We start from the raw sequence: 24510 nt of genomic DNA, 5'->3' as shown, positions 1-24510 counted from the left end.
GTCAAGGTAGGTTGCAAGCGAAATGCTTCAAGGTAAAGTTCCAACACATTAGGTGACTCTGCAAGTTCACCTTCATCCATCCACTTAGCATCTATAGCTGGATAGTTCTTGAACTTAACCAAATACCTTCTAGCAACTTTGCCTTTCTTTTTCCTTTCTTTGTGTGCCAATACCTGTTCTGGAACAAGAATTTCATCAAGTTCCTCAACTTCGGGCTGTTCCTCAGCTGGCATATCTTCTGGCACATCACCCACATAGGGTCTAAGAAGACTTACATGGAAAGCATTATGAATCTTCCAATTGTCAGGCAATTTCAGCCTATAGCTGACATCACTAATCTTCTCTGTTACTTGAAAAGGCCCATAGTATCGCATACTAAGCTTAGTGAAAAGACTTTCCTTGCCTTCCCGCTTCTTTAAGCGTGCCTTTTCAAACCACAACAGTACCCAATCACCAAGTGAAAATATCAATTCACGACGGTGATGATCAGTAGTTTTCTTTTGCTTTGCCTGAGTCCTTTCAAGGGCATGCTTAACTTTCTGATATGAAGCGGGTTTCTTTGGAGGTACAGATGCGGACCTTGTCCGTAAACAAGTCTTCTTCGCTGCGGGAGCACATTAACAAGCTAAGGCAGCTTCAGATGCAAGTTCAGAATGCCAGGAAGCCGATTTCCTCCGAAGACATGGCGATCACACTTTTGTCCCAGTTGCCGCCACGATTCGGTACATTTTACTCTGCCCTTATTGCTTCGGGGCGAGAGTCTACTCTTCGGTGGGAAGAGTTGGTTCCTATGGTCTTGGACCAAGAGGAACAGTTAAAGGGACAGAATGCTTTCAAGTCGGAGGCGCTGACAAGTCAAGCCTCTCAGAAGAAGGGGAAGGACCAAAAGAAGAAGAAGGGGGATACCAAGTCTAAGAAGGACAAGGACAAGGACAAGGACAAAGAATCCACATGCCATATTTGTGGAAAGACTGGCCATTGGAAGAAGGATTTCCCTGACAAAGACAAAAAGGACACCAACAAGAAGGACACTAAGGATTCTGAAGCGGTGGCTACACCCTCATCAGCTGCATTTCTTCATCTAGCTGTCATTGAGGACGCTTCACCGAATGCTTCTGATGCTGCGATGACGGTCCCCCCAGGCTCGAGAGTGGATCGTTGATAGTGGTGCCTCACGGCACATGACTCCTTCATCAGATGGTGTTGCCCAGTTGCGACCCTCGCGTGGGCAGATTCTCATTGGAGATAGCTCTTCAGTATCTATTGCAGGTCGGGGTAAGATGCAGCTTATTCCAGATGGACGAGGTGGTACCCGTACCTCAGAGGTTTTGCATGTACCAAGCTTAGGGTACCATCTCCTTTCAGTTCATAAGATTTGCTCCCTTGGCCTTTTGGTGGAGTTTGACAGTACTACGGTGCGAGTCCTTGATCGTGGATCGAGGAAGATTCTCTCATCCGGATATGAGGAGAACGGCATTTATAAACTGAAGTCTTCCACCGCCCTCTCTACTCTTCTTCTTACCTCTCAGTCACAGTCAGAGTTATGGCATGCTCGGTTTGGTCACCTGAACTATGATTATCTTCGGAGGGCGTCACGTGGACTACTTGTTCGAGGGTTGCAGGATATAGTGGTGAGCCAGCAATCATGTGTCTCCTGCATTCGAGGCAAGCAGCATAGGAATGCCATTCCCCATACAGCTTCGCGGCGGTCTACTTCACCGATGGAGCTTGTATCTACGGATCTATGTGGCCCTATGAGGAATGAGTCCTTGCGTGGGAGCTCGTACTTCATGCTGATCGTGGATGACTACAGCAGGATGACATGGGCCTACTTTTTGGCATTAAAGTCAGAAGCTTTCTCACACTTCAAGGATTGGCTTCTCTTTGAGGAGAACCGATCGGGCCGGAAGTTGAAGACCTTGCGATCCGACAAGAGCGGTGAATTTGTTTCTAATGAGTTTGCTCCGTTTTGTGCAGATAAAGGAATTCACCAGGAGTTTGCCAATACCAACACTCCTCAAGAAAATGGCATTCTTGAACGGAAGAACCGCAGTGTGATCGAGATGGCGCGCACCATGATGGAGCACTGACAGACCCCTCAGGTTCTGTGGGCCGAGACTGTGGCTACTGCCGTCCACATCCTTAATCGATCCCCTACTTCGGCCGTGGAAGGGATGACCCCGTTTGAGGCTTATTTTGGGACGAAGCCAGATGTTTCTTACTTCCGGGTCTCTGGGTGTGATGCCTATGTTCACATTCCCAAGGCTCACCGTGATAAATTTGAAGCAGCTTCTCGAAGACAGGTAATTGTTGGCTACAGCTCCCAGTCCCAAGGCTATCGATTGTATGATCCCGTCAAGCGGGATAGCCGCGATGTGCGGTTTGTGGAGGTTCCGGCTATCTCAATGGGTGAGGAGCATCCCGTTCTTGGAGATCCAGGGGAGAGTTGGGCTGCTTCTACAGTTCCACTGGAGCCCGTGCCTTTTGATTATAATTCTATTTCTGACACAGAGTCTACTGTTCCACCGGTCACCTCAGAGGAGTTACCACCGGTGGATATTCCAGAGTCCTCTGCTGATGGAGAGAGACGAGGGGAGGTTCGGCCTCCTCCTCGCTAGGCTCGTGACACACGCCGTGATTCAGGGATCGAGGGTGTTCCTGAGGAGTGGGGACCGCAGGATGGTCCGCGGCGGTCACGGCGGCACCAGGCACATTCTACGGAGCTTGTTTGCTCTAACTATTGTTTGATGACCCGTGTTATGCAGGATCGAGAGCCCACCTCCGTGAAGGAGGCTTTACAGTCCGCACCATGGAAGAAAGCTATGGAAGCCGAGTTGGAGGCTATTGAGAGGAATGGCACTTGGTCACTCGTGCCCCGCCCCCCGAATAAGAAGGTGATTGGCGTCAAGTGGGTCTTCAAGACCAAATACCTTAGCGACGGTTCTTTGGATAAGCACAAGGCTCGCCTTGTTGCTAAAGGTTTTGCACAGCGCCCAGGGATTGACTGTCATGATACTTTTGCCCCCACAACTCGTATGGGGACCATTAGAGCTGTTCTTGCCTTGGCTGGCCATAGGAGATGGCCTGTTTACCAATTGGATGTGAAGTCGGCCTTCCTCAATGGTGATTTGAAGGAGGAGATCTATGTTGAGCAGCCTCCTGCTTTGGATCTTCAGATGGGAAAGTCTACAGGTTAAAGAAGGCCTTGTATGGCCTCAAGCAGGCTCCGCGTGCATGGAACGAGAAGATTGATTCGTTCCTCCAATCTCAGTTGGGATATCGGCGTTCCAAGGTCGATCCGCAGCTTTATGTTCACACTTCCGAGGATGGTTGTGTGCTTTTTGTCTTATATGTTGATGATTTGATTGTCACAGGTGATGATGCACAGCAGGTCCAAGAGACGAAGTCAGCTTTACATCGGACGTTCGAGATGACGGACTTGGGTCTACTTCATTTCTTTTTGGGCCATGAGATTTATCAATCTCAGAGGGGGATCTTCATCTCTCAACAGAGATATGTACAGGACCTCTTGGTGTCTTTTGAGATGGAGGATTGTCAGGCCCTTTCTACTCCTATGGATCTGAACTGGAAGGCCACTTCCCATTCAGCTTCTCCTTTGGCGGATGCTTCCCGCTATCGTCAATTGATTGGATCCTTGATTTGGCTTCTCAACACTAGGGTTGATCTATGTTTTGCTGTTGGGCTCTTGGCAGGGTTCATGAGTGAACCTAAGACGGTGCATTGGCAGGCTTCTCAGAGGATACTTCGGTATTTGAGGGGGACGTCTGATTTAGGGATTCATTACCCCGCAGGGACAGATGGTTCAGATCTTGTACTTGCAGGTTGGAGCGACTCGGATTGGGCCGGTGATGTGGACCACAGGCGGTCTACTACAGGTTACTGTTTTACCTTGGGTGGAGGTGTTATTTCATGGAGTAGCAAGAAGCAGCCCACGGTAGCCCTTTCGTCTACTGAGGCGGAGTATCGGGCCGCGTCTTCCACCACCTGTGAGGCTGTGTGGCTTCGGAGATTATTGGAGGAGCTTGGGTGCCCCCAGACTCGTCCTACTTTGCTGCAATGTGACAATGAGAGTTGCATTGCCTTGGCACGAAACCCTGTTTTTCATGCCCGGACGAAGCACATAGAGATCCAGTACCACTTCATCCGAGAGAAGCTTCTGGATGAGACCATCACTGTGGAGTGCTGCAAGACGGAGGACAATCTTGCGGATTTGTTTACGAAGGCACTTCCCCAGGCTCTACTTCGGAGACATTCCAGATCCCTCAGGCTTCTGCCCAGCCCCGGCTCTGAGAGGGGGTGTTAGAGATCACAGCCAGGCAGGCAGACAGTCGGCTGCACAGTCGGACTGTGCAGTCGGACTGCCACGTGGCAGTCCGACTGCCTGCAGCCCAGTCGGCTGCATTTAATGCAGCCGACCTGTCCTGTTTGCGCCCTGTTTTTCTGGCTATAAATAGCCGAAGATTTCCACAGTCTCCTACACTTCTTTGCTCGCAGATTACAGACCGGTGACACGCGCAGATTCCATCTCTGTTCGCAGATTTCAGACAGGAGACAGTGCAGACTGCAGCGGACTTCGAGGTGAACAGCAGGTTGCATCGTCGAGGTGGAGACACGCAGTCCAGCGCACTGTGCCCGTGTATATATCTGCATATCTTTGTATTCAGCACACTTTATACAGCAGATCTTCATCTTCCACTGTTCTTTCTCTCTCTTCTCTCTTTGCGTTCTCTCTCTCTCAGTCCTACGCTTCCGCACCGCTGCACTCTGACAATAGTCACACACAGTTTACCATGCATCAACATGAAACCATCCTTGAGAAGATAATGCTCATGATGTTGTCCATTGACAAGCTGATCAAATATCCTTGCAAAATCTTCATCATCAGCATATTGTTCCTTCATATCATCAAGCTCATGATGATAAGGAATTGACACAGCTGAAATTTGTGGCTTCCTTGACAAAGCATCAGCCACAACATTCTTTTTGCCTTCCACATGCACAATCTGAAAATGGAACATTGACAAAAAGTTTGCCCAACGCATATGCTTTTCTAACAGCTTAGTCTGAGTTAAGAAATAACGCAATGTTTGATGATCTGTCTGGACAACAAAATCTGCCCCAAGTAGGTAGTGTTTCCAACTAGAAAGCGCATGAATCACAGCCAGCAATTCTTTCTCATAGACCTGCATAGTCTGCTCTGGCCCTCGCAAGTTTCTGCTTTCATAAGCCACTACCCGGCCATCTTGCATTAACACTACACCAATGCTATTGCCACAGGCATCACACTGGACAACAAATGACTTCCTAAGATCTGCCAAAATGATCACTGGACTAGAAGTCATCTTTTCTTTAAGAAGATTTAAAGCTGAAATCTCTTTCTGTGTCCACTGGAAAGAGACTCTTTTCTTCTATAAAGCATGTAAAGGTGAAGCAATCTCTGCAAAATTGCGAATGAACCTCCTATAGTAAGAACACAAACCCAAGAAGCTTCTTACATCATGGACAGTCTTCAAATCTGGCCATGTTCTAATTGCTTCAACCTTAGCAGGATCCATTCGGACACCACCCTTTGACACTATGTGCCCCAGAAACCGGATTTCTTCCAAGAAGAACTCACTCTTCTTGCCATTGATAAGCAACCTATTACTGCGAAGCTCATCAAAGACTGCTTTCAAGCGTTCTCTATGCTCCTTAAATTCTTTGAAAAGACAATCATGTCATCAAAGAATGTGCCAACAAACTGCCTGTATGGACAAAAAATCATGTCCATCATTCGATTAAACGTAGCAGGAGCATTAGTAAGTCCAAATGGCATTACCAAGAACTCATAGAGACCAAACGTGATCCTAAATGCAATCTTATGCACATCCTCTTGCTTAATCCTCATCTGATGGTATCCACTCTTCAAATCTATCCTGCTGAAAATTGACGCTCCTTCCAAACGGTCAAGGATGTCGTCAATTCTTGGAATGGGGAACCTGTTCTTGATGGTACTCTTGTTCAACGCTTGATAATCTATGCACATGCGCCAAGAGCCATCCTTCTTCTGCACTAGGAGCACTCGTGAGCAAAAGGGAGATGAACTTGGCTGAATCAGCCCCTTTTCTAACAACTCATTCACCTAGCTCAATATCTCTTTCTGTTGGGCTGCACTAACCCTATACGGAGGTCTATTTGGTAGGCTATTGCCTGGCACCAAATCTATCGCATGATCCTCAGACCTCTCTGGTGGCAACTGTGATGGTAATGAGTCAGAAAAACAATCACTGAACTGAGACAAGAAAGCAGACCTATCTCTATCTAACATAGAAAAATTTGACTCATCATTATCCTTGACATCACGTGCAAAAATCAAGTACGCAGAAAGATAATTCTTTATTACAGATGTAATGGCAGAAGCCGATACAACAAGTACAGACTCTCCTTTAAGCTTCACATCAAACACATGAGTCTTTCCCCTATGTTCCAAAGTCAGTGTCTTGTTAAAGGCATCCAACACACCATGCTTTCTGAACATCCATGGCATTCCCAACAAGACATAACAGCCTTCAAGTGGCATGATATAAAATTCTTCTGCATCAACATAAGACTGTATATGAAGACACAGCTTTCCAAGAATGGGTGTCACAGACTCTGAGTGGCCAGGACATGCCAACCCTGCCTCTGCTGTGTAGCCCATCTCATCTGCTCTGATGCCCAAAGTAGAAGCCAACTCTGGTGAGATAAAGTTTGCCTTAGCTCCAAGATCAAAGAAAATGAGTACATGTTGATTCCTAACTTTACCCCAAGCAGAGCTCATTAGCATCCGAGTGTGGCTTGTCTCCCAGCATATCTAGCACTAAACCTGCTGAAGGTTTGGGCTTCTTTCCTTTCCTGTCCTCCTTATCATCATCAGCTGATCTCTTATTCTTGTCCGGACAGTTAGACACAATATGACCAATCTGCTCACAGATAAAGCACTTCCTCTCAGCCATTAAAGCCTTTCTCTCTTCAAGAGACTTGCGCACAAAAGGTTTCCTCTGGTCCTTTGACTACTGTCCAAAGGACTTGGCTGGTTTCTTCTTGAACTGCCAAGGTTTACCTGTGCTTTGAGAATTCTGATAAACCTGTTTACCAAATGGCTTCTTTGCTGAAAATTTTTCAGATTTGTTCTGTTTAATACTAACTGAGTCAAAGTGGTGACCTTTGTCTTTGTACAATAATTCCGGAGTTCCTTGGGCAGCCCACAGCAATATTTCTCTATCTGCTCGGTCAATGGCACAACCCTGTAAGAAGTGACTGGAAGCAAAGCCTCCCAAAACTTCTTGTTATAATCTTCCAAAACCTTGCATTTAGTTGCATCCAAATTGTGCCAAGCTGACATAACATCGATCTCAAATTCATTGGTCAACCAAGCAGAAGCAAATACTTACTTAAAGTAAGTCCAAGTGGCAGGAGCCTGTCCTTGCATCAACAGTGTACTCCACCACTGGCTAGCATTGTCCTTAAGAAAAGTGGCAGCTTTCCGAACCTTAGAAGGCTCTATAAAGTTCCCTCCTGCAAATGCGGCATCAAACTGCTGTAAGAAAGAGAGAGCCTTAGTCCTATCTTCAAATCCTTGAAAGACGTCAAACTGTACGGCTGCACCACCTTCCTTGTATGGCTTTGGCTTCTCATGAGCCATCAAAGGGTCCATAGGATATGTCTGTAACATAGGAACACTAACAGGTGGCATGGGAGTTGTTGGACCACTGACTACAGGGCTTGTAGACACAATACTTGCTTGCTGATTTTGATAACCTGCCATACCAAAAGTGCCTTGTGGCATGCCAAAACTGCCCTAAACACCCTGAAATCCAGGCTGCATGTCTATATTACCATACATGGGTTTGGCATAAAACCCTGTGTACCCCCAAACACTGTTCCTGGTACATAAATCTGGTTTCCAGGTGCATAACCAGCCATACTCTGAAATACAGATCCACCTCCAAAGTACCCAGGATGTACAGAGGTCGGTGGGAAAACCTGTGGTAAAGCCTGAAAACTGTTTCCCTGTCCATTTAAACCAACATTTGGCTGCTGTAAAGTGGCGAGCTGAACTGGCAATGCCTGTGTAACTAGCGTTTCCGCCACCTGTTCCTGGACAGTCGGAACCAATCTTGGAGTCTCCATTGACTCCGCAAGCTGCCTTGGTGTTTCCACTGAATCTGCAGCATGCTTACCCTTATTCTGGACCTCTACTCGATCCGAAATCTTTGCAAATTGCCCAACTTGCTGTAAAGGAAGGGAAGGCTGCAAAAATGCCAAAAACCTTGGATTCTGCATCACTTGAGTAAACATACTCACAGCAGCAACTAACTGAGTCTTGAAAATGTCTTCATCCATAGAAGAACCCGTAAGAACTTGTGGCTCAACCATAACAGGAGGAGTAACAAACTGTGGAGGTCTAGAAGACTCTCCCACCTCATGAACAACAGGGATCTCCTGTGATGAAGATGCTTCCTCTCTGGTGTCTTCCTTTCTATCAGCCATAATGCACAATTCTGTGTCTTACACCCAAACAAACCCTGGCTCACTCTTTAGGGAAAAAGTGATTCGGTCCCGGCAATGGAACCATGAAACCGGCCTGTTCACTGGGAAGGGCGGTAGTGTACAACCAAAATATATAAATGCTTTCACCCAATTTAACAATCGCCCACTTTACCTGAACTTAAAGACACAGAATCAAGAAGAAATACAGGAAGCTAGAATGCTCCTGTTGCCACACAGACACCCTGTTGGCCCCTAAGTCAGGCGCCCCTTGCAGTATTTCTTTATTTTTAAAAGAGAGAAAATACAATGGACTGTCTTTCACCTATTCTGGGTGAAATTTGACAGCATAGCAATACAATTACTGACCCAAATCAAGTTGACCAGGAGGGGAAACTCTGCCCAAGTCTGTAACTTCTGGTTGGAGTGCAGAATTGACCATTTCAGTCTGCTGTAATTACTGGTTCAGACCTGTTCTGAGACCTATTTTCAACTCATACTGTTCAGCCCACTGTAATCACTGATTCAGACCTGTTCTGAAACCTGTTTTCAGCTCATATTGTTCCCTGTTCTGTTCTGCATCATCTGAGCCAAGTGCCCCTTGATTCTGACATCAATTGGGCTCTGAAATACCCTCTGAACAGTCCAGGATCAGTTCTGGTTTAGTGTTGTTTCAGGCACCTGCTTGGTGAGATTACCACCCTCACCTATTCCTGCGTGGGAACAGCAAACAACTGCTCCTGTTCCTGAAGAAAGGAGGAACTTGCCTCATGCAAAATCAGCATATTCCACACAGTTGTACCTGAATCAGAAGAAAGGCCCTTGATTCTAGAGAAACCATACTGTCAAGGAGAGAGAGAGAGAGAGAGAGAGAGAGAGAGAGAGTAGGAAGCAAGCTCAACCCTCTGTGCATCATAGTCAAGGTAGGCAAGCTCTCCAAAACCAATTCTGCATCAGCAACTGTTCCTCCTCTTTAAATGAGCCCTCCAAGACCCAAAAAACTGCACGCCAACCCTCTTTAAAGAGGTAAGTGCACCAATTTGTGCCAAATGGCAGCACTGGAAGATATTTCCCGTTTCAGCCTTCCGGTCTAAAATTCTCCATGCTCGATGCAGAATTTGACCTCGGCACAGGCCAGAGGATTGATCCTCCTGCAAAAACGAAGATAATGACGCGAACAGATTCTAGGGTCCAAAAATAGTAACTCCCTAAATTTTAGGAGTTGCTTCCATTGCATCCCACTAGTCTTCTGAACATCTTTGCAAACTATGGCTACATCCAAATTTGTAATGTAGCTCGACTGAAAGTGAATTTCCACTAATGACCCCACATGGACTAATCTCTTGAAGATTTGTCCATCTTCACTTTGAACTAGTCTCTTCCAACACTTTCACAAGTCTCTTCCAGGCTTGTCAATCTACAATGCCATCAGTCTCTTCTAGACTTGTACTGGACCTTAACTGTCCAGTCTTGACTCACTAGACATTCCTGTCCGTTTCACATACTGGCCATGCAACTCAGGCGTTTAGATTTCAAGAGGGATCCTTCCAAAAAGAACAACCAAATAAAATATGTAATAAAGAAATCAACAAAAAGGTAATAGTTGTCACAGCCTTGTGACACACACACACACTCTCTCTCTCTCTCTCTCTCTCTCTCTCTCTCTCTCTCTCTCTCAGCTAAAGATTGCCATCATTGGAGCTATCTCATTGGTTCAAAACGTGCTCTACTTGGTAGTTGCAATACCCCATATGCAAGAATTCTTGGAACTCCTCGTTTGTCATGAAATGTGTATTTGACAAACATACTACACAGGAGTTTCAAAAATGGGGCAAACAAAAATGGCAAAAACCGGAGTTTCAAAGTTTCTACCAACTTCAAAAATAGGGGGAGGAGTTTTGGATGTAAGACAAATATATAGATATCTAAATATATCAATGTCCACAACAATATCTACCCAAATCTCACAAAAGACTTCAAGTCTTCATGTTGCATGATTGACTTCATAAAGTTTGAAGTTGAAGATGTTACAACTTATATCAAACATGATCATTACACGATTGAAAAACATAAAATACTTATTATTGACATACCATTTACAAGTTCAAACTCAAAACGACAAAATGTTAAAACTTAAGACTCAAGTTTCAAAACAACAAGATGAATTATGAGTCATGACTCATGAATCATTTAAAAACGAACATCAAGAACCAAGACACATAAGAGTACTAAGTAAAATCAAGATGCATATATCTGTCCAAACTCCATTGCTCATTGTCCCCTTCTTGTTCATCTTCTTGCTCTTCCCCATCTTCATCATCAACACCTTGAATAAGCAAAGAGTTCACTATTACATTTGTTTGACCACCATAAACATGCTATCCAAGATCATTGGAGAAATGCTCTCCATCATGACATGGTACATAGTATACATGCTGCCCACCCCTTGCTTCAAGTGTTGCTGGCCAAAAGCCCTCAGTATGATCACACAAAATCTGCAATGCCTCTATTATCAAGCCCTCAACAAAGAGCTCAAGCCTCTACTTTGTTTGCAGCAATTCCCACAATTTTAGTACAATGCCCTTTGTAGCAAAATTCTTATAGCCAACATGATCTATAACCCCTCCTTGGAAGACAACAAGGATGGTCTGAGCAGCAATAAGTTGAGCATCTCTGGAGTTAGTTTCCACCAAGGCAAGTAATGTAGGTACGCATCCCCCAACTAGCACCATCATACATTGATGATCATGTAATCAAAAAGCTATAGTCTATGTGTGATGTCACATGTGCATCTGTGCTGCCTACCATCTTAGAATGATGGAATATGGAATCTGCATGATTAATTATGGCGCTATGACATGTCACACATGCTAGACACTAACCATCATCTAAGGATCCTTGCACCATCTCCTTGTCCAAGGACTCACTCCCTGACTAAGAGGGTGATGAAGTAACCTCTCCCCCAATCTCTAACTCATTCTCTGACTTTGACTCTGGCTCTACCACATGTGTAGCCTTCTTCACAACACAAATCTTTGTGTGACTACTTTCAGACTCTATAGATGGCTTCACTAAATAGATATAGGCATTCAAACACATGCAATAACAGTGTAATCAAAAGGCTAGAATTGAAAGTTGAGAACTAAAACACATTGCTAATCAGCCAAAAATTGAAACATAGGTAGGTAAAGTTCAAGGGCTCTCCCCCTTGGCAAAAACCTTTTTTCACCCCCCTCCCCCCAAAAAAAAAGATTATTCCAAAATGTGTTTCCAGGTTTCAAAAACGTTCCCAAAACGGTGTTTCCGAAACAAGGGTCCGAAACGCCATTTCGGGGGTACTATGCTAGCCAAGAAGAAGAAGGTGAAGCATTGTCTTCCTCATCGAGTCCATAATGCCTCCTCAGGGCCTCCAATGATGGAAAAGCGTAATAAGACATAGTAGGATCCCGAGGAGTCTAAGACATTGTGAATTTATTACAAGCAATTCATGTATCCACATAAAACCAAGCCTCCAAGATAACTATAGGATATTCTTTACAAGAGCACCAACTTTGATACCATGTGAAAATATGCTAGGGTTTGCACTGAAAAAAAAAAATGTACTCAAATATTAATGAAAAATGCAAAATACAAAAGCACAAACACAAACAAAGAAGAAAGAGAACTCTGAGTGAATGAGTCAAGGTTGTAAATGATGGAAGGAGTGTACAAGATGCTCAAATGCAGAGCAATGAGAGTAATCGAAGTGTAATATCCAAAGAGACAAATCCCAAGTGATGTAACCACCAATGGGAGCTGAGATAATGCTGAGAAAGGAAAGACAATAAGCTGGTAACCAACACAGTAGTCTCAAGGCTGGATCTAGTTGAACGCAGTATTGTACCACCCAAAAAGTGCTGGAAACTGATCACCGAGGCTCAAAACGATCAGCAACGGCTGGATAAAGGTATATTGATGAAAGGCGGTGTGATTAGCTCCAAAACAAATGCTGAGACAAGTGTCAGATAAAGGCAACAGGCTGGGGCAGCAAACCCAAACCATACGACATCCCCTAGATGAAGGCAACAGCCGGTAAATGACCTCGACAACACCTTGAGAAGAAGGCAAGAGCAAACTAGAGTGAAATGCGAGCTGAATAGGTCATCATGCTGATGGGCATCAGCTGTGGATCACCACGGTAGCAGCTGGAGAAGGTGTCTAATAGAAGGAGATTGCCAATTGATGGCTAAAATCTATAGACAATGAAGATGATTTGCAAGGACGGGATGAGGTTAAATTGTAGGCAGCTTGTCTATTTACAGAAATGGGATATAGAGACTCTCTAGGAACATGTTTCTTCTTTAATGAGAGTTTCAGTAATTACATGTTTTGGGACTATGTAAAAAAGCTAATCAATTTGTAATGCATTTTTGAGCTCAACAACTTAGGGTCTAGGACACTAGGAGCAACAATTGTGGTTAATGATAGTTTAAATGCCTATGGAGCCCGGATCATGGATCAAAAGGCATCAACACATAGGCCATGAGATGGCCTACAAAACCCCATCCATGAAATGGGCAAACTGATCTATGAACAATAGCAAAATCCTAGAAAATTAAACTCGGATGTAAGGTCACAATTGCACTAGTTCATCCAAGTGGACATAGCAACCTATGACAATACAGAGTATGAGAGATCATGGAACAAATGGAACCAAGTTCAAGGCTTGCCAAAAGGAATGGAACTTTGGTTGAAAACAAGCCTTCATGAAAAGATCTGCCAAGTTGTCTTTAATGGATATGTAAGACAAATCTATAACTTCAGCTGACATCCACTCACGAACATAATGGTAGTGAACTTCTATATGCTTTGTGTAGACATGGAACACTGGGTTCTGCACAATGGTTAAAGCATTCTAGCTATCAATATAGATAAGTGTTGGAGTCATCTGTTGCACATGAAGATCTACGAGTAACTTGCAAAGCCAAATACACTCTATTGTGGCTATGAACATTGCCTACTCAACCGCACAACTGAAATTACAACTATAGTTTGTTTATTATAGAACCAAGAAACAAGAGATGTACCCAAGAAGCAATTACCATTGAGAGAGAGACAAGAATCTAAACCTCCAGCCCAATGATTATCTAAATATCCATGCAAAGAAAGTGAGGGATCAACCTTGCAGAAAAGGCCAACATCCTTGGTGCCTTTAAGATATCGAAAGACAAGCTTCACTACCTGCCAATGCAAAATTGAAGGGTTGTACACGAACTTGCTCAATTGGGAGACAGCAAACTAAAGATCTAGCATCATGTGACATAAATAGATCAAGCATCCAACAAACTGCAGATATAAATAGATCCGCTAGCATCATAGAAGTGAATCTGAAACCAGGCTTCAAGGGAGTAGACATGGGCTTGTAGTTCTCAAATTGAAAGTGCTAAAGAAGTTGTCCAATATACTTGGGTTGTGTCATGATGATGCCCCCCTCGATGGTGGCAAATTTGATACCCAAGTAATAGTGTGAAGTAGACCAAGTTCACACTGACAAACATTTCATCAACATAAAATACAAGAATAATAAAATCAAATCCCTTATATTGAGTGTAGAGAGTAGCCTCTATAGGGCTATTCTGGAAGCCAAGATGCAATAGATGAGGATGTATGCAAGTATACAAGGCCCGTGGAGCCTACTTTGAACCATACAAAGCCTCCTTGAGACGACTAACTTTGTGCTCGGACCATTTGAACTAACTTTGTGCTCGAACCATTTGACTTCAAATCCTAGAGGCTATGTGACATATACCACTTCATTGAGATAACAATGGAGAAATGTTGTCTTGATGTCCAACTGATGCACCTCCCAATGGAAATGGACAGCAAGGGCAATAATACTCCTAATGGTAGTAGACTCAATGAGATTGTCATAGATAAGAGCTCACAGCTAGCATCATCACTTGCTACATATGGACCACTAGATGTACCCACACTATTGATCTCTTTGGTATATCCACTCCAGAAACTCTCTCCACAATCTAGACAAAGATTATCCATACTTTCCCGTTTGGAGGTCCTTTACAAGGCTGTTTGTATATTGTACTTTGCCTTTTGACACATTTTCCCCCTTAATCAAGTTAGAATGACCTCATTGCCCCCTTAACCTCCTGAATTTTGGGCATTGCCCAAGGCTAATGACCTCTTAGGCTAGGAGGCCAACTTGATATCCAACCTTTCTAGCCATAAACCCTATATAGCGGCTCATCCCAAGCTCAAAACCAATCGCACATCAGGCCAAGCTTCCTTTACTAGGACTGGTGACCCACACCACCGTCCTATGTGGATGAGACTACTTACAGACCTAGAGTCTTAAGTGTGGTGACCATATCCAACGTGACACATACAAGCCCTTGAGTCCTTCCTGTAAGACTTCTTAACTGCTCTAATATTTAGGGGTGTGTTCACACCTGAACCAAGTGGGCAATAATGTGGTCACCCATCTTGAATGTCCCAAGAATGCAATTTATGATGGGCAAAACTAATTTTACAAAAATAGAAAGCTTAATTTCAACAAGTTGAGGCTTCCATAAGTCCATCCCAATTCAAGATTATATGTGTAAAGCATTCCATCTAGTTTCTTAAGAAATGTTGAAAAAGAACTCTTGTGAACAAAATACAAAGTGCTTACCTAACACAGTCTCTTGTATCTCAATGCTTCTCTGGTAGCAAATCAAGGAATCTTCATCCTGGCCAAGGGCAAGATAAGCACTACCCAAATGCTCCCAAAACATATCAGCCATTGGCTGAAGCAGTCCAAATTCCAATAGTACATCCTTCATCTGCTTAAAGCATCACATCCACAAATAGCTATGTTTCCTTTAATTAGCACTTCAATTTCCACTTTAGAAGGTTTGCTAAAACAATTTCATCCTAAGATTTGGTTAGCTACATCCCTTGAAACCATATCTATATAGATGTTATGAAATGAAAAGAGACCCTGTTTGTTTCAAAACATCTATAAGTAAAACAACGCTAAATTTCATTCCCTGAATAATCAACAAAGATGATAGTTTGCTAACTACGGTCTGTTCACAAACTGCCGAAGAGAGTGGAGTTAATTCAGGGGATGGAGTTTCAAAACCATGTTTGGCATTTATGATGTTGGCATTTACATCTTCACTTTTCTTCCAATATCTTAACTCGTAATTGGAGAGCAAAAACTGAGTACTAATGTAAATAGGTCATAAAACAAAAGCCTACAAACTGATAGGTAAGTTTTATTGATTAATGTAACAGACTGGATCAGGAATTACATGTTCCTAAGTGCCGATACAGACCTGGTCAAGCATTTGTTGGATAGCTTCTGGATCTCGTAAACCAATAGATAATTGAATCAAAACATCAAGCATTGCAGCCTGTTCCAACCCTTTTGAACCTTGCTCTAATTGGGCCATCAAGGCCTCATAATTTGCCTCTACAAGAACCATAGCCTTCTCAATGTCTCCTCCCCTAATTATATCCTCCACCATTTTCTGGAGGGCTTTCAGCTCATCCATATAAAGTCTCAAATCCTCAGTGCAATCCAAGAGTGGCAATACGCTGCATAGCATCGACAAGTCAGAAATGGAACTCTTTTGAGCTTCATCACCAATAGCTTATAAAATCCTAAAAGCTTTTAGAACTCATTTTCCTGTTGCCAAAATAAAAGTTTGTTGCAAAACTTTCTGTAAGCCAACTGAAAGATGAAATTCACTACCTCATAGATATCAGCTAGCTGAAATAATCTACCACACAACCAACTACTACACGATTAAACTTCAAACAATGGTCTTTAAACCTGAAGGCTGAAACTGATGGAGTTGAGTGAGACTTCTAAATGCACTCAACCAAATCAAAAAGCTATGACAACCACCACCAGAATGTGCTATGATTTTAATGGTGTTTCAAGTTAACTATAAACTTTGTGCAACATGTACATATCTGCTGTTCCATTTTTACGTATCAACATATATAAACCATCAACTTTCTAAATTGAACTCTCCACTGCTATTGGCAGTGTCACATTTACAAGTTACCACTTACATAGTGTCAAGATAGTGTCCAGCTTCACTCAACTGTGGGTGCACAATACAGAAGCAAGCACACCCACAACATGCATGTATGCGTGCATGCGTGTTTGAGAGAGAGAAGAAGGAAAGCAGAGAACAAAGAAGGAACAACTCTGATCTGAAAGAGGGGCACCTGTACATGTGGACTGCACAACACATTAGTGAGAGCGCTGGACTGCAAGCAGGGAGAGGAAGAAAGCAAGCAATGATTAGGAGACAATGACAAAGAAGAGGGTGATGAATGATGATGAAAGCAAGGAAGAGAGCAGCCTATACAGGCACACACGTCATGAACTGGCCGGCTACAGGTCCAAATGCCCTCCCAAAATAGGGCCAACCTGCTAAAATATGGCCTGACCAGCTGCCACACATGTCTGTACACAACAAATGCATGAAAAGACACTCAATTAGAGTTCTCAATATATCTATCGAACTCCCACAAGAGCTTACAAACAGAAGATGATGGCAAAAATAAAATAAATGCTAACGATATTAGTGATTTTGCCACCTCCAAGACAGGCACACGCATGTACAGGGCAGATTATGCAGTTGTGCCATGTCCAGGAGCAGGTCAGGTTGTTAGAGACTAGTCATCCCTTGCACTAGCATTCTCAAGTTACAATTGGTGCAGTGAGTTCTCTCGGACACATCAAGCACTTGACCATGGCTCAGGAGATATGGCTAGAGCTTGACCAAATGTACAATCAGATGACTATGATGAAGTGGGTGTCATTGGAGGTTCGGATGAGGACTTTGAGTCCTGACAAGTCTTCTTCTATGTAGAAGCATATCAATAAGCTTCAGCAATTGCAAACGCATGTGTTGAGCTAAAAATGCATTAGCCTAACCTAAACAGCCCCAAAACACACTCAATTAATGAAAAAACCTTCTCATTTTCAAAAGAAACGTGATCCTAGAGAGTTACTATGTCTCACACACCCCATTCGCGAAGGACATCACAATCAGAGCTTCCCCCAGGCATCTGCTCTATCATCTGGCGCCAAATTCTAGCCTTCGCCACCTGTCTACAGCTGTCACCTAGTACCCTATTGGCTCGGGAGATGCTCATCAAGAAGCAACTCTTCAAAACAAGCTTTATTTTGAGAGTAATGAGAAAGACAGGTATTCCTTTATGAACTCAAAACTAGGTAAGAAGCTAAAAAAAGAACTTGCGAGTATTCCTTCCCTTCCTTCAAATGATTTTATTTCTCATGGTCATTACAAAGTAGATGTGTCTTCATCTAGTGCATTTAATGGACAAAAAGGAACCAACCATGTTTCCCACAACAACATCCATTTCAAATCCATTTGTGCTTCCATCCATCCCTCCCTCATCTTCCACTGCACCTTCATTTCCGCTTCCATTAAGTACACCACACTATCCACCACACACCACACTGAGGGGATTTGCAAATTTAGGCACAACCTTTAGGACCTCTATATACCCATTTCCAAATGGTATACCAATGACGAAGACTCGACCTCCCACACACACACTTTCAAGTTATCCCTCTAGGAGTGCATCCCAAGTATATGTGAGTGTGGATCGTTTGGTATCGCAATTGCCTCTATGGCATTACCTAGTGGACCATCTGATCATTATGTTGTGTCCTAGCCAATATTTAGACAAGGCTATCATGTCCCAATGCCTCCACCTACACCTATGGTATCATATGGTCGTTTCACTACCTCTGCAGCAATCGGCACTCGTTGGACATCAACAACCTATTTGTGCCTATCCATCTATATCCCCTCCTCCTTATCCACCAGCACCATCACCACCATCTTATCACATCTATCCATCTTCTCAAACACCTCATGGTTCTACTTCCTCATCTGCCAAACATGCATTTAATGACAAGACTCATTTCAACACATCAAATAACACCACTTGGTCAAATTTGATGAGACATGTCTAAGACTCTCAGAACCTATGGGATTCAGTGCAAGGGTTAAAACCCCAACCTGATCCTGCCCTTGTTCCATACGAGATCATCCGCTCATGGAAGGCTTATAACACCTTCGCTATTGTCGAGCTTATGCAAGGTTTATTGCCTGAGTTTCACTCTCAACTTCAACATTTTGACTTAGTATCTGAGCGTTGGGCACACTTGACTAACCGCTATGTGGCTCAAGATAGGACCCATCGCATCAATTTGGATCATGAGCTCCAAAACTTCAAAATCACAGACAAGGATGACTTGAAAGTCAAGTTGGTTGAGTATTGGCATCTCCTCACCGAGTTCTGAACCATTGGGTCTCCTAAGTCCTCTGACGATCAAGTTACCCTGTTTCTTAACAAGTTGCCAAGAAAATATTTCCATTTTGTGCAACATGTGATTTCATAGTCTAAAATGCCCACATTTTATGAGTTTCATTGTCAATTATTGCACTATGTACGCTTGTTCAATCAACTTCATAACAAGTCCTCAATAGGGGAGCTTTAGTTACATCTTCTCAGTGGGGGCAACAGGTGAGAACAAACAAAACTCAAATCAAATCAAAATCAAAACACGGCTGGTGAATCCCCAGGAAACACTCAATCTACACCTAAACCTAGATGGCAAAATGTACCTAAAAAGAATATTTATCGTCAACATTGTCAAAGTAGCCATTATGACCATGAGTGTTGATCTAAGGCAAGAGACACACAACCAAAATCCAAGAATCAAACCCCTACACCCCAGTCGGATAACCCCCAACAGGGGAAGCAGGGTGGTGGCAATCCTCAACACAGGCACTGGCGAGGCTAGACCCACACTTCCATCGGTAAGTCATCACAATCGACAAACTACTCAACTCCAAAGGGTTTGTCTAACTAGTCTGTAGAGGTCCACATTGTCTCCTTAGAGACATCGGATGTGAGTCTCGTTCACATCTACGACTTGCCTCCTAATGAGATGCCTGCAAAGGCCCACTCATCACAGCTGAGCACGTCAGTATCCATTTGGCTTGTGGACAGTGGAGCTACCCATCACATGACTCCTAGAGCAAACATTTTCATTTCCCAAGCCCCTGCAGTTGGGAGTATTTGCGTAGGAGACAACTCCTCAATCAAAATTTAGACCCAGGGTCACGTCTGCTTTCCTACTAGCCTAGGTCCAAATCTCACTTCACTAGATGATATCTATCATGTCCCCCAACTTGGGGTAAACTTGTTATCTGTTCTGTAACTTTGCCAATTGGGGCAAGCAATTTTCTTCACAACCACCACAATCGAGGTCCTAGACTCTCAGACTAGTTTAGTGATTGCTTGCAGTAAGGCACAACCTAATAGCCTTTACTACATGACACACTTATCGAGCCAACAACCAGTGATTCGGAGTTTCATTGCTTCCAAGCTTTGGCTACCACATGGGAGCCCACAAACTCTGAGCATCTTTGGCATTTTTGCTTAGGACATCTTGGCTACAACTCTCTTTATGGGTTGTCGAGTCAAGGGATGGTTGAGGACTTGCTTATTTATGAAGGTAGTGGGGCTATCCATCCTTCTTTTCTCGTACTTCTAGCACAGTGACTCAATGATAAGAAAATTAATTTGAAACCATCACTTAATTCTAGATCTTTTGTACAAATTACACCAAAAGCCCTCAAAAAAAAAACAACACGGAGTCCACTATTGATTCCATCCGCCTTATAGGACTTGGTAGGCCCCTGGGCAGCCGATACAAACCCTTGATCTAATGCCATGGCCTCTCTAGGGTGATCACTTCAGCTCCCTTGGTAAGATAACCATCACCTCTATAATCTCAATAGGTCACTCAGCAACCGACGTGCACCCTTTGCCCGATGCCTTGGCTGCTTTGGGGTGGAGCGCCTTGGAATAACAGAAAATAAATATCACGGACTTATTTCTCATGGCTTAGTTTTGGGCCTAACAGGGGGTGTTGAGCTAAAAATGCATTAGTCTAACTTAAACAGCCCCAAAACACTCTTAATCAATGAAGAAACATTCTTATTTTAAAAAGAAACACAATCCTAGAGAGTTACTATATCCCACATGCAAAATCCTAATTTGGGTACTCCAAACTTTCCATAAATAGACATGCAACTCATTACTCTCCCTTAATCTCGTTTTTGCAAGTTTGAGGAGCCGTATCTCTACTGCCCACTCCTTGTTCACGGAGGACATCACAATCGGAGCTTCCCCTAGCCATCTGCTACCATCTGGCATCTAATTCCAGCCTTTGCCACACTTGTCTGCAACTATTGTCTAGAACCTTCGAGTTGTCGCCTACGGTCTCTGTATTGCATTTAATGCTAACGTCAATATTTAGTGCTATCGCTAGCAATCTAGAGCTATCGCCCTGATCTTCTCTCTTCTCAACATTCTGCGTTTATAGTTTTCGGCTACCACCCTGATCTTCTCTCTCCTCCACATACTATATTTGCACCTAGCAGCTGTCACCTAGTTTTCTCTCCTCATGTACTTGCGTTTTTATTATTTCTCTCTCTTGTAAAGAAATACTCTAACACAGAAATACAAATAACAATCGTACGACAAAGCACATACTGATAAAAGAACACACTTAAGGTTAGGGTAACTCAGAGACAATGAACATAGAAAATAATTGAAGTGATATAACTGCTGAATATACAAAGCTCATACACCAAACACACTATGCAGTGAATCAATATTGAACCTCGAACTCCTGTATCTCAAAAATCAAGGCACGGATAATGAGCTCGAGAGTGTCATACTCTAACGGATCCCGAATCGCAGCAAGGCAACCTCCAGATGTCGAACACCAGCAAACGCAACAATGAGAAGCTGAATCTAATGCAAACAGCAAAGAGGAGAGAGAAAGACTAAATACACAGGCTGCAGGAGAGAGAAATACTAAAAACGCAGACAGGACAACCTGCAGGAGAAAAAAAACTGCCAAAGGTCGGACAGCCTGGCAACAACCTATAGAAGCTAGGCGACAGCTGGAGGAGAGAAAAAACTGTCAAACGCAAGCTGCAGATGACGTGGTAGGCAATACAACAGCAGGTCTGTGCAGAAACAGTAGTCACTTGACTGGGATCAGCTCCAAACTTTGAGAAGAGGGCTGGAAATCAAGCGCCAACTGATGTAGGCAGCAATGGACAACTTCAACTCAGATATCCTTTACAAATGGAGTATAGGCAACAAGCTGAAACACCTGAAATCTGCAAAAATGAGATTGAGGGCTGAATGGAGGACGGCATACGTATTTATAGAAAGTTTGAGCTCTCCCAAGTGGGTTTGTGCTTATGGGACACAGAAACTCTCTAGGACTACGTTTCTTTTAAATAAACCAGGTTTCTTCATTAATTAAGTAAATCTTGGGGCTGTTTAAGTAAAGCTAATGCATTTTTAGCTCAACACCCCCTCTCAAGCCCAACAACGGTGCCACGAGAAAGATCTTTTACCCAAAGGCGTCCCACCCCAAAGCAATTAGAGCATCGGACAAAAGGATGCGCGTTGGCTGCCCAATGGCCTACTAAGACTACAAAGGCGATGGTTTAACTTACCAAGGGAGCCCAAGTATGATATCACCCCAGAGAGGACACGGCATCAAACAAAGGATACACGTTGGCTGCTCAGTGGCCTACCAAGCCCTACAAAGGCGAATGGAATCAACTATGGACTATGTTGTTTTCTTTAAATTTGATAGATGTAGCATTTAGTAGGTTTCAAATTAGTTTTCGTCCTATTGAGTATCTGTGCCCAAAACAGGAGAATGATAAGAATGGTTAGATCCAAGACCTTCACAAAACAAGCATACAATCCCTACGATTACTGGGTGTCGGTGAAGAAGAATAAGGCTAAGGTATGGATATAGCAAAGATGGGAAGCAAAGCAACCACGCAAGCTAAGGAGAAAAAACTGCCTTAGAGACTGCTACGGGAAATGCCACGAATATAGTGGATCCAGAGTCGACCACTCTAAAAGACCGAAAAGGGATAAATGTGCACAAATGCATGTGTACATGAACAGAATGCCAATGTATGGGGTAATGCAAAGGGTGATACAAGATGTCATGCCCACGCAAGATGCAATGCAACGGTGCCACTTGAACAGTGCCCTCGCAAGGAAATTGTTCACTTGCCCAAGCGCCTTTTCCAATCAAATCATCCTGACAGTGCGGATGAAGTTACAAAGGTCCATAATACAACACAAAAGAATAAATGAATGAATGTTTAAAAAACTGTAAGCATCATCACTGCCACTGGCAAGAGTAAAAGTCGCCCCCTCTCAAACTGCAAAGGAAAGCAAAAGAGAAGCAACCTCTCCCCATCAAGTTGAAGAAGTAGGGGAGGATATACCAAACCAATCCTGGGTAACAGGTACTGGAGAACCGGCCGGTTGACTAGTTTGGTTAAAATATCTGCAAAATAGTCGGATGTAGGCACAAACTCTAGGCGAATAGTGTCTAGCTCAACCTGCTCTTTAGAAAAGTGGAAGTGGACTCCCACATGCCGCGTCTGTGGTGTAATGATCGGATTGCCTGCAAGGGCAATGGCACTCTGGTTGTCACAATAGACAATGGTGGGAGAGTCACATGGAAAATAAAGTGCCACTAGTAAGCTCCTCAGGTAGATAGCCTCGATGATGCCACCACCATCTCCTGCTTACGGTTTGACCAAGAAATGAGAGTCGTGCCCAAGGTAAAGAGATAGCCACCATGAGAACGCCGGGTGTCGAGATCTCCTGCCCAATCAAAATCAGTGTACCTCTACAAACATAAACCAAAACCATATGTCATGCCATAAGAATAAGTACACCATAAATAACGCAACACACAAAGACATGCAATCCAATGTAACATCCTAGATACTATGAAATATTGACTGAGTAAGCTAAATCTGGCCTAGTGTGAAGTAACCAAAGAAGTTTTCCTACAACAAAGCGATAGGTATGTGCATCGAAGGGCTATCCTAGAGAATCCTTCGACAAGTGGATAGTAAGATTAAGAGACGTGGCAACTGGCCATGTCTGATCCAAAGAGTGTTGTTCTACTAGCTGAAGTGTGTATTTCTGCTCTGACACAAGAATACATCCCCAAAAACGAACTACCTCCATCCCCAAAAAATAAGACAACAAACCAAGGTCTGTCATCTCAAAAGTAGCACTAAGCTTTGTCTTGATGTCTGCTAGGGCAGCAGAATCTGAGCTTGTGATGAGTAAGTCATCAACATATAGCAGGATATAGCTGACCCCCTCTGCAGTAGATCGAACATATAAGTTCAATTCATAAGGGGTAGAATGGTATCCATGAGTCCGTAAGAACTCATCCATCCTATGGAACCAAGATTGCAATGCTTGCTTCAACCCATAAAGAGCTTTCTACAAGCGGAATACCTTATCCCTCGGATTCCCTAAAGGAAAGCTTAGTGGCTACTCCACATAGACTTCCTCCTCCAAATAGCCATCCAAGAAGGCACTCTTAACATCCATCTAATATATCGGCCAACCGTGGTGAGTGGCCTAGCACGAGAAGCAACCGGAAAGATGTCAACCGCACAGTAGGAGCAAAGGTCTCTTCATAATTAATGCCATGCTTCTATCGAAACCCTTGCATGACAAGGCGAGCCTTGTACTTATCTAAAGTCCCATCATCTTTTAGCTTGGTCCTAAAAATCCACTTTGTCTCAATGACTTTATTGTGCCTTGGATGATCCACCAATGTCCAAGTCTCATTTCGATCAATACTCTCTAGCTCCTTCTCCATGGCCTCTCACCATTGACAGTGCTAAAGAGCCTCTGCTATGTATCCGGCTCAAAATACGTTATGTAATCAGCTGTAAACAGTGACGTAAATGAAGCTTGAGGAGCAAACCGAGCAGATCTTCTTAGTCCCTCCGAAGTAGAATCCGGTGGTAGAATCCCTGAATCTCGCATGGTCTACTGGTACCAATGAGGTAACGG

General features: G+C 43.6%; 1 protein-coding gene across 1 annotated transcript in view; it reads right to left on the bottom strand.

Moving 5' to 3' along the window:
• Nucleotides 1-24510, bottom strand: part of LOC148036755 (Tetratricopeptide repeat (TPR)-like superfamily protein) — a 102581-nt gene that overhangs the window by 45777 nt on the left and 32294 nt on the right. Inside the window, exons 2-3 of the mRNA XM_087675629.1 lie at nucleotides 15846-16107; nucleotides 15197-15347 (exon numbers count right to left, since the gene is read on the bottom strand). Of these exons, the coding sequence (XP_087531755.1) occupies nucleotides 15197-15347; nucleotides 15846-16107 (413 nt within the window). The remainder of the gene's footprint in view (nucleotides 1-15196; nucleotides 15348-15845; nucleotides 16108-24510) is intronic.

This window comes from Lygodium microphyllum, chromosome 4, assembly GCF_053477565.2.
Source record: "Lygodium microphyllum isolate KBCC chromosome 4, Lygodium_microphyllum_v1.1.10, whole genome shotgun sequence".
Classification (NCBI taxonomy): domain Eukaryota; kingdom Viridiplantae; phylum Streptophyta; class Polypodiopsida; order Schizaeales; family Lygodiaceae; genus Lygodium; species Lygodium microphyllum.
The sequence above is the reverse complement of the archived record's forward strand: the minus strand, read 5'-3'. Positions and strand labels throughout refer to the sequence as shown.